At 45.0% G+C, this 11,654-nt stretch overlaps 1 protein-coding gene across 1 annotated transcript in view; it reads left to right on the forward strand.

Annotated features, from left to right (window-relative positions):
- Nucleotides 1–11,654, forward strand: part of Sort1 (sortilin 1) — an 83,647-nt gene that overhangs the window by 25,740 nt on the left and 46,253 nt on the right. The window contains exons 4-5 of the mRNA XM_005367922.2: nt 1,703–1,762; nt 4,213–4,286. Of these exons, the coding sequence (XP_005367979.1) occupies nt 1,703–1,762; nt 4,213–4,286 (134 nt within the window). The remainder of the gene's footprint in view (nt 1–1,702; nt 1,763–4,212; nt 4,287–11,654) is intronic.

Consider the following 11,654-nt stretch of genomic DNA (forward strand, 5'->3'; position numbering starts at 1 on the left):
TATATCGTGATTTCTGTATGCCTAGAAGTCTTTTCAAATGATTACAGTGCCTCTTGAATTATTTTATTAGCTTAATAAGTGATAAAGACTAGGAGATTAAACATTAACCTGGAATATCTGTCTGATGGATTCTGAATGACTTCATATTCTTTATTGTACTTCCTCATACTGTTTACATTTTCAGTGACAAACATATTTTATTTTATTTTATTGGTTTATTTATTTGTTTATTTTGGTTTTTCAAGACAGAGTTTCTCTGCAGCTTTAGTGCCTGTCCTGGAACTCCCTCTGTAGACCAGGCTGGCCTTGAACTCACAGAGATCCACCTGTCTCTGCCTCCCGAGTGCTGGGATTAAAGGTGTGCGCCATCACCTGTCTATATGTGATTTTATAAATAGAAGCTAGAAGTGTTTGGGTGAAACTTTTCCCGCAGAGGTGGCTGTTGCTGCCTTTTGCACGTTTCCTGTAGTCTAGATGTAGTACACCATCTTTCCCTGTTCTGTCTCCCAGTCCCCAGCACAGCTCTCATAAGGTTTGTTATGAATCTCTGTTGTCGGCTGGACAGACAGAACAAAGCCACTTGCTCCTGGCTTCTGCCTCCCTTCACTTTAGCAGTTCAGCCTGGAAGCAAGAGGAATCTGACCACTAACTGTCCCGCTGCACTGTGAAGACTGCTTAGCAAACTCAGTTATGCCTATTGGGTTATAATTATGTCTGTCAGTGTGGGCTCTGAGCTCTTGTTTTTAAGCGCCCTAAGAATACTTTGCTATGTCTTTATATTTAGCTCTGTTGGAGAAGCAATTAGACTTCCCCACCTCCCCATCTGGTGCAGTGAAGACTAACTCATCTGCTTGGCTTACTTTGTATGAGAGACTTGAAGTCTCTAAGGCATCTGCAATTTGGATGAAGTAGCTAAATCCTATCCCATTTCTCCCAGATTTTATTCTGGGAATCTGTGTCCCCTTGTTAATTATGAATTTAATTATGCAGAAGAGTAATAAAGGATTGGATAGCCTATCAGAGTGCTCATCTCTGGGGAAGAGTGATTCCGCCTATTTTAACAGCCACCAATTGCCTGTAGCTTTTTCTCTAGGGACAGGGCCTTATGAGACTTCTTCCATCCATGCTGAGATTTCAGCCAGTTTTGTCATTGTGGAGGGCTCATTTAGGTGGACATATTGTTAAGATTTCGTGGTGCAACGCCTTGTCATATATAGAAGATGCTACCTCGGAGCAACTATCCTGGTCCTCTGGCTTTCAGTCTTTCTGCTCCCTCTTGGGTGATGTACCTTGAGCTGTAGGGGTGAGGGTTGTGTTGTAGATGTATCAGTTGGGGTTGGGCACCCCACGATCAGTTGTTGAGCAACACTAAATGGATTCAGCAGGATACACACACACACACACACACACACACACACACACACACACTTAAAGAAGAGGTTGCAAAATTGAGAGGGATTAAGGGGCCCGGCAGTAGTGGTGCATGCCTTTAATCCCAGCATTGGGGAGGCAGAATAAGGGAAACAGAGGAGTTGGAGAGGGACTAGTTTGAAATGGAAATTATGTAAATAGAGCACTTGTGAATGGCATTCTCAAAACAGCAAATGTAAAAAGGTAATAAAGGTCTGGATATTTGAGGAAAGCAAGAACTGCTGGGAAGGATGACATTTCTAAACAAATTTCGTTTCCTTTTCCCTAATAGCATGTCTTTGATGACCTCAGTGGCTCGGTGTCCTTGTCCTGGGTTGGAGACAGCACTGGGGTAAGTAATATTCTAAACTCCTTCAGTCGACCCAAATAATGTAGGTTGGGGCAGATATACACTAAATATTTTCTAAACGTTTCTTCAGCCTTAGTCACAGAAAATGTGTTTTCAGGACAGACTTTCAGGAAATTGTAGTTGGTTTGGCATTGCTGTAGAACTGGGAACCAATTGAAAGCAGTCTTAAGACTACTGTTACCCTGCTTGATAAGTACAGTGGGAGGTATTAATTAACAGATTAATTAATGACTACATTAGTGCAAGGTACATGACAGCAAACCAGAAAACCGTGGAAGCCCAGGCTTTGGTTTTGGAACACAGGTTATCAGGGCTAAGGAGATGCTTAATGGTCCATAGCAGCAAAAGACACCTTTTGTCCCTGGGCCCCTTAACATCAAGAGGAGCGAGAAAAGGAGGCAGGGAGTTGCTGTTACCTGAGAAGGGAACCTTTCAAGGAACCTCCACGTAGAAGCAGAAAAGGGAACACAGTGCGTCTTGGCATTTTCCCTCCCATCTATATTTTCCCTCTGCCCTTTCCCATAGTGTACTGAAGGACTGTGGTATCTGTGGGCCCATGCCAGCTCGACCTGTTGTCTGCCCTTACAACAAATAGGTATAGTGTTGGTGCACATGCCTGTAACCCAGCACTTGGGAGGCTGGGGCAGAAGGATCTGGAGTTGAAGGTTAGCCTGGGCTACATAGGCGACACTATCTTTTTTTTTTAAATTCATACTTTTTTAATATTTATTTATTATGTATACAATATTCTTTCTGCGTGTATGCCTGAAGGCCAGAAGAGGGCACCAGACCTCATTCCAGATGGTTGTGAGCCACCATGTGGTTGCTGGGAATTGAACTCAGGACCTTTGGAAGAGCAGGCAATGCTCTTAACTGCTGAGCCATCTCTCCAGTCCGGAGACCCTATCTTTTAAAAAAAAAATAAGTGTACCACAGGTCTCTATGTGGAGATGTAGATGCAGGGACTTTGGGTCTTTGGTCAGGGCTTGGCATCACTGGCTCCATTATCTTGGGGGTGGTGTTCGATATCAAAGCCTACATCAGTGTGAGGTACACTGGAACAGTACCAGTACAGCTCTGGTTTTGGAGAGCAGGTTGTCATGGCTAAAGAGGTGCTCAGTGGGTGAAGGGTGTGCTGTGCCGGCCTGAGGACCCGGGTTTGGATCCCCAGCACCCACGGAAGAAGCTGCACATGGGTTGGAGAAATAGCTCAGCAGTGAAGAGCACACAGGGCTCTCGCAGAGGACCTGCTTCCTGTCCCTAGCAGCCATGTCAGTGGGTTCACAACCACCTAGGCCTCCAGCTGCAGGAGGTCCAAGGCTTCTGGCCTCTGAGGACATCTGTGCCCCTGTACCTCCACATAGGCACACATACGCACTTAAAATGAAAATTGGAAAGAAATGGCTGGATGTGGTCACACATGCTTATAATCCTACTAACAGTGAGGCAGAGGCAGGAGGACCCCCAGAAATCTCTGACTAGGTCGTGTTATCTACTCAGGCAGTGCCAGGTTCAATGAAAAAACCTGTTTCACAAAATAATGCAGAGAGTAACAGAAAGGGATACCCATGTTGACCTGTGGCCTCCACACGCGTACATATGCATACATACATGAACATAGACAGACACATACACCCTATATATACATAAGCAAAGCAAGCTGTTTTTTTATAATTACCGTTTCAGCTTTCAGTATAATGTCCTTAAGTGTATCTCGATTTTCCTCAATTTTGACTTATGCCCTAAGTTCTATGATTTATTCATTGAGCTGAGAAAGTTGGTAACTCTAGGTGTTTTGTTTTCAAGCACAGTCCCATGTAGCCCCAGTAGCCTTAAATTACAGCATGGTTTAAGTTGGCCTTGAACTCTTGATCATATGCCTCTACCCCCTCGTGCTGGGATTACAGGTGTGTGTACACCATGCCTAGCTAAGATTTCTTAGTATTATGTAGACTCTTGATACTTTCTAGGTGCCTTACTAATTTATCTAGAACCTTTTTCTCATGCATATTTTTGCATAGAAAAATAATTTCATACAAGATGAATTCCATGAAGAACTAGCAACTCGGAGCAAAAGACACACAGACACATGACATGGCCCGTGGGAGACCACCCACAGTGTGCTGACCTCTGAGGGCAGAAAAGAGAGTGTATTTTACGGTAATATAAATACAAATTAGATAAATCCTTCCTTTATTATATGTATTTGAGCATTCTTGACTCACAGCTTCAACTGTAGGGCACAGAATAAGATGAGCACCTCACAACCCTGGCTTGTGGTCCTTTCTGGTTTTCGGATATGTTGCATTATAGGTTCCTAGGAAGCAGGGCTGGCATCAGTCTTTGAAGTACAGTTTAGCATTGCCATCTATCAACATGTGGTGGCCGTGTCTTTCACTTCTTACTGACAGAGTGCTTTTGTTCCTCCCCAGGTTATTCTCGTCCTGACTACTTTCCAGGTGCCACTGGTGATTGTGAGTTTTGGACAGTCCAAGTTATATCGAAGGTGAGATGGATAACATTCAGGGACATTTGACCAAGTAATGCGCTAGGGTCGGAGGCTCCACCTTTTATGGTCACAGTAGTTCAGCAGTTAACTTCGGTTCTAAAATTCCAGCAGACTGGGATGCTTAGCCCACTACTTTTGGATGACAACTTAGCAACCTAAAGAAAATGAGGAGAAATTTAACTTGAAGGCAATGAGTTGACCTGGCAGAGGGGTGGAATAAAGGAAGTTGAAGGGAGAGTTTGCAGGTGTGCCTGTCCACCTTAATCCCATGGGTTTTTACTGGCAGCAAGGCAGTGTGGATTTTCTGAATATCTATCTATCTATCTATCTATCTATCTATCTATCTATCTATCTATCTATCTATCTATCTATATCACATTATATATGTTATATATATCTATATACATGTCTTTATCTAATATTTTGACATCTAAACAGGTTGTTTCTATATAAGATAAAATGTTCATTTCTGGGGGCTGGAGAGATGGCTCAGTGGTTAAGAGCACTGCCTGCTCTTTCAAAGGTCCTGAGTTCAATTCCCAGCAACCACATGGTGGCTCACAACCATCTGTAATGAGGTCTGGTGCCCTCTTCTGGCCTGCAGACATACACACAGACAGAATATTGTATACATAATAAATAATTTTTTTAAAAAAGATCATTTCTGCATAAGAAGGAACTGCTTACATCATGCTCCCTCAGTTTACCTCATTACTGCAGTTCATACTAGATGAAGGTAAAAACGTTATCTGTGACATCTGCACATCTTCTGCAGCTTACATAGTAGGCTCTTTTCTCAGCAGGATCAAGAGCAGCTAACACTCCAAAATAAGTGATTTTTTTCATGTGTGTCACCCCGTCTCCTCCTAAGGAGCTTAAATGAATCACAAGGTCCCAGCAGCCATTCGCAGAAACACCACAAGATCCAGAAGCCTCTGGGAGCCCTGCGAGGGTCTAAGCTTTCTTCACTTGACTGTTCCACAGCTGGTCGTGACCCAGGTGCAGGGAACTGAGGTTGATGCTCTGCAATTCATCAGCCCAACTTCCCTCTCCCAGAAGGTGTGACCTTTGACTTCCGCCCAGCGGCCTGGAGCCAGAGTTTTCTATTCAGCATGTCAATGTAAAATAAGCAAATACTCCTTTAGGCCAGGAAGAAGTCACATCTTGGAATTGCCAGAAACTCCATGAAGGTTGGACACTGCATTCACTGGGGACTCTCTAGTCCATGGAATTGGCAGGCATAAATGTTAATTAGGTGAGTGAGTGAGTGAGTGAGTGAGTGAGTGAGTGAGTGAGTGAGTGAATGAATGAGTGAATGAATGCCTTGATTGCTTTCGAGTTTCTATACTGAGAACTTTGTTTCTGATAGCTTAGCAGTGTACTGTAGAGTCTGGCTGTAAAAAGGGCCCACAGCACACGCCTTTGTTTCTGCAACTATAACAATTGCAACTAGATGAAAAGTCTTCAGTTTGGGGAGGAAAAGGTATATTTAAAACTCTACATTGATTTTAGTAGCTGTTTTCTAGGATTTAAGAATCCTCGCTGTAATGAATCTCCCCCAGTACAGTTTACCGCCTCAGCTTATCTTTCTCTGTAGAAGTGATATCATCATATTAGAAAGCGTTTGGAAATTCTAAAGAGAAGAGCAGCTCACTACAGCTGAGTGCCATCTTAGTTTATTTACAGAGTATTACCTTGATTTTCCCCTTCAGGGCTATATCTATCATGCGACTGTATTGTCTTGGGAAGCAACAAAGAAGAGCAAAAGACTGCCAAGTTTGAGTTGGCAAGCAGGCTGCCGGTTGAATCTCCACACTGTCATTTGCAAATAGAATAAACTTGAACAAGTCACATGGCCTCCTAAGCCCTTTCTGTTACCTATTAAAGGAGGACAATGACAGTGTTCACCTCAGGGTCACTGTGAGAACTCTGTAATGCCTGGCATGGAGCGGGCGAAGGCTTGGGCTAGTGACCGCAGGTGGCATGTAGCCAGCCACTGACATGGCTGCACTGGTTGTCAGAGGGAAAGTCTCCCATAATGGTCCTCCCTTACTTCTGTTAGCGCAGAAGCCACTGTCTGCAGGCCAGCATTGCTAAGTCCTGACTTCACAGGCTCCTCCCATTCCTGTTAGGAACTGCCCATAGGTCTCCTATACTGGTCACTCTGGTTTTTGTGGGACTGTTAGTTTACTTAGTCAGTACTATTGGGCAGTTAGTTGGAATGTAGCCATTCTCTCACTGAGACTAATGTTCCTATGCTGCACCTCCCTATCTGTGTCACGGGATGCGCCGTCCCAGTTTTTTCTGTAGCAGCACATGGAAACCTCTTCTCCGACTGCTGATGGCCTCATATTTTGAAGGCTTTTTTATTGAACTCCTCCCTTTCTATGTCAGGTTATCTTCCATACATAATGCTCCAGTCGGTTTTCTTTTCTGCCGTACGAGTTCTTTTTGTTTGTGTTTGCTTTGTTTACCACGTTGTTCTTGCACCGTGTGGCTGGAGTGGGACCTCGGAGTCCCACAGCAGAGTCAGTCAGTCCTTTCCTTCTGGGTGATGTGCTGTCCCACCACAGCCACTGCAGGCTGACTCAGGCCTTTCACCTGGCCGAAGCCCCTCTTCTGCTAACGGAGAGCAGCCCTGCTTGTTTGTGATACGGTGTCATGTTACCAAGGCTCTTTTCAATATTGCTGCCATAGTCTTGGCCAGTCACTCTGAATATTCTTTCTCTCTCCTCGCTGTGAGGTGAAATCAGATTCTGTCCGCCCTCCCAGAGTTTAGGAGGAAACTGTTAATATGTTCTCCTGCCTTTCCCACTGGGCTGGCCTGGCCTGAGTTGACTTTTGTTGAGCAGCCAAAGGGCACCTGTTGCTTCAGGAATGGAAAAGGCAGGGGCCGTCTGCTCAGAAGAGATTCTGAATGTTTCCGTTGCCCAATCAGAATATAAGACTAGAGCTGGCAGAATCCTCTCTAGCCACTCCTCCACTCCTCGGTTTTCCACAGTTTTGATGACTGTAGTTTATTGATTTGCCTTTGTTCAGGAAAGCATTTGGTATGCAAATCATGGGATAGGGAAATGTGTGCCTCCTGCTGGGTAGAGTTAGCCGTGAAGGCTCACCAGAAACACAGGAAGTGGTCTCTGCTGCCTCCATAGCCTTAGAGAAAGGATACCTGAGGAGGAATTCTTTTTTTTTTTTTTTTTTTTTTCGAGACAGGGTTTCTCTGTGGCTTTGGAGCCTGTCCTGGCACTAGCTCTGTAGACCAGGCTGGTCTCGAACTCACAGAGATCCGCCTGCCTCTGCCTCCCGAGTGCTGGGATTAAAGGCGTGCGCCACCACCGCCCGGCATGAGGAGGAATTCTTGAAGGAATAGGAGATCATAAGTTATAAGAGCACCGAATCATCAGGCCCATCGAATATTATTATGTTATATATATAATATATATTAATATTATCACATATACAACATATAATATTACATACATTGTCTTTTGATTGTATTCACTCCCCTCCCCCACCTCCTTCCAGATCCATACCCACCCCCACACCCCCTCACCCTGCCTTCCATACCCACCCAACTTTGTGTTCTCATTTAAAAAAAAAAAGACCATCTCATCTAGTCCACCTGGAGCATATTTGGCCTATTCTTAGAGAAAATTAGCTTCCTCTCTTCCAACAGCTATCAGTTACCAATAGCTCCTCAGCTAGGGACAGGGCCACATGACCACCACCCTCAGCTAGGGCTGCATGGCCACCACCACCCTGTACACTAGGGACAGGCCCACATGACCAACTCCACCCTCAGCTAGGCTGCATGACCAACTCCACCCTCTATGCTAGGGACAGGGCACATGACCACCACCACCCTCAGCTAGGGCTGCATGGCCGCCACCACCCTCTATGCTAGGGGTGGGGCTGCATGGCCAACTCCACCCTCTATGCTAGGGACGGGCCTGCATGACCACCACCCTCAGCTAGGGCTGCATGGCCACCACCACCCTCTGCTAGGGACGGGGCTGCCTGACCGACTCCACTCTGTGTCCACCGCAGGTCTTGTGCATGTTGGGCCAAGGTGTGTTTCTTTGGCTCACTCTAACCCTACCATATGAATGGACTGTGGGTTTTCTGCTTAAGTTCTTAATCCTTAAATTCTGCTTCTTTCCTTCTTAACGATTCTATGTTAAGTCCTCTCTCTCCCTTTGCACTTTGCTATCAGCTGTCAGGAAGCCAGGCTTAGTAAGCTTCGGCTGTATTTCCAGTCCGTTCTCACTAGTAACTGCCACCTTTTGTACAACAGTTCTTCATGAACACAACTCAGCCCAGTCTTTGCCACAGCAGAAGACAGCCTTCCCTTTTCCACCGTCCAGTAACACACGCCTCGTTTCTGGGACCTGATCCTGGTGGCTTTCGGTCCGTGGTTTACGTTCTGTCGAGTATAGAGCATTCTAGAGCATTAACTCTATTTTCTTTCTGGACCTTCAGTAGAATCACTCAGAGAATTGTACTCACAGCAGTCCAGGTTTTCCCGGAATGCACCTCAAGCTATCCAGTCTCTATCTCTTTGACTTATTTTCCTGTGATTGAATCACTACAACAGATCCTAACATGAAAGCAGCACAGCTGATGACTAACTAAAAACTAAGTCCAGTTCTGTAGTCTCCCCGGATTGGAAGTGTTTACCTGGCTCATGGCTGGTGCTTATTTCTCATGCATTCTTTATTTGCAGTCTGCCCGTGTACTTAAATTGATTTGTAATTCCAAATTCAGTACTCAGTGTGACTGTTTGTAGACATAAGCAAAAAAAAACAAAACAAAACCCCACCCTGGTCATTTGTTTCCAGCTGAAGTTAACAGCATGGTGGTTGGAGGAAGACTAGACTCGGTGTAGGGTGCTTGTCTAGATATGCAAGCTCCCCCCCCCCAACAACAACCACCACCACAAAACCCCCCCACAAGTAAAGCTATGCCCTGGTGTCCGCTTTCACACTATAAACAAGGATTCTTTCACAGGGGCAAGGTGCTAGCTAGTTCTTGTGCTTTTTGCTGGCAGTTTGCTGTTGCTCTCCATGTATATTATTGATGCGCTGTTGTTCCTAAACAGAAGGAAACTTAGAAGCGTCCCAAGCAGACACTTGTTAGTGCGTGTTAGGTAAAACTTGACTTGAGTAAGAGTTGTTGGCCTAAATTCAAATTGGCGAAGCGGCAACACATTTTAAATCAGCTATTTTTAAACAGAAACACAGCGAAGCAAGGTTATATACTGATCGGTTGGTGAATTTATGACCAGATATTCACAGAAAACTCACACAGTATTTCCTGTAGGAGCAGTGACTCAGCATTTGCTGGGACAGTTTTTGTTTTTGTTTGGTTTTGCCTTTTTTTTTTTTCTCAGAAACCCTGGCTGACCTCAACCTTGCTTTGCAGGCCAGGTTGTCTCAAACCCATAGAGATCTGCCTGCCTCTGCCTCCTGAGAACTGGCATCAAAGGCCTGTGCTACTATACTCAGCGGAGTCAGCATTTGTGACAGCTTCACAAAGTATAACGTCACAACTAATCTGACAATTCAGCTAAAAGTCTCAATTATTAGTCAGGAGAATGTAGCTTATTAAAATGTGCCAAAGGTCATGGACCGAAAGCAGAAGCCAGGCGAAAATGGCAGAATTTGAATTCATATTAACCTAACTCTCACTATTCTAATCTGTTTTCCCACTGTCTGATGCTACTTCATGTTTTTATTTTTAATATTTTGTTGTGTTTTATAATTCTTGAGAAAATATATTTTATGGAAATCATGAAAATATGGATGCAAAAAATGAAACTCTAGAACTGTTAGATAAAAGGAATTTGAATGTCTAGGACCTTTCTTTTGCTTTGATTAAAAATTCTTGATAATATAGAATTGAAATTGTGTTAAAAGTGATATGCCACTATGTATTTTAACAAACTTTCCATACATATGTGTTGATATGAGTACATATATACACATACATGTTTGTTGCTTGTGACAGAATCCCACTGTGTAGCCCAGGTTGGCACTGAACACATGGTCCTTTTGTCTTTTACCATCTACTGTGGTGAAAACGACACTGAGCCTACATCTAAAGGCTGGCACAGGAAACACTTTCCTTGTCATCCCCCACCTCTGGCTGTGACAGTCTTTCCACCCCCTCTTCCACAATGCTTCCTGTACCGTGGGAAGAGGGGGTGTGACACAGATGTTCCATTTAGGGCCGAGAGCTTATTCATTCCACTTTGGCCAGTTGTAGGTCTCCATATTAATTGCTGTCTGCTGAAAAAGGAAGCATCTCCAATTACATCTGGAAGGTGCACGAGTCTTTGAGTTTAGTAGGACATCATTAGGAACTGGGTTAACCTGTGTCCACTCAGCAGAGTACTAGTGGCAGGTTCTTCCCTAGGGCCTACAGCCTGTCTTGCCGCAAGGTCATGGCCCCCGTAACAGTGCAGGTGTGCTGTGGGTTCCATCTTGAGGAGTGGGCTTCAAATCCAGTTAGAAACTGGTTGGTTACTCCTGTGATGTTACTGCCACCATTGCACCAGTGGCCATATCATACAAGGCTGATAGTTACTGTAGCATGTAGTATTCACGACTGAGTAAGACGATGCATAACACTTTCCAGCACTATAAAAGCTACCTTGTCCAGAGACCTCTGTGGGTCCGGGTGTGAGACTGGGACCTCCGAGGGAATAGACCTGAGCCAGGACCTCTGCAGGTCTGGGAACACCCAAGTCTGGGAACTCTGAGGCAGTAGATCAGAGCCAGAGATCTTTGCGGGACCAACCCCAAGCCAGGGACCTCAGCAGTAGTGGATCCAGACCAGGGACAAAGACAGGACTGAGCCATCAACCTAACCTAGGCCGGAGCAGGCCTGAGACAGTGAAATCCACAGGAGCAGAACAAAGCCCAGGAGTGCTGAGCAACCTTCAGGAACACACAGTGACCAACGGAGCAACTGGAACCGTGGCCCTGACTGCACCACGAGGAGCAGCCATCTGAGCCTTGGATCCACTGGCACCTGGAAGACTGATCACCAGAGTCACAGATAGTCCCAACCACACCAATGAGAGGAAAGGATGGGAAGACAAGGTAAGAACACATGCAACACCACAAAGAGCAACACGACACCAGTAAAAACTAGTAACCCTACAACAGCAAGACCTGAACAACCAAATATAGATGAAGCAGAAGAAAATATCCTAAAAATAACTTTAGGAGAATGTTTGAGGCCCTTAAAGAGGAAATGAAAAATTCCCTCATGGGGGCTGGAGAGATGGCTCAGTGGTTAAGAGCATTGCCTGCTCTTCCAAAGGTCCTGAGTTCAATTCCCAGCAACCACATGGTGGCTCAC

The sequence above is a fragment of the Microtus ochrogaster genome, unplaced genomic scaffold, assembly GCF_000317375.1.
Source record: "Microtus ochrogaster isolate Prairie Vole_2 unplaced genomic scaffold, MicOch1.0 UNK25, whole genome shotgun sequence".
In the NCBI taxonomy this organism is placed as follows: domain Eukaryota; kingdom Metazoa; phylum Chordata; class Mammalia; order Rodentia; family Cricetidae; genus Microtus; species Microtus ochrogaster.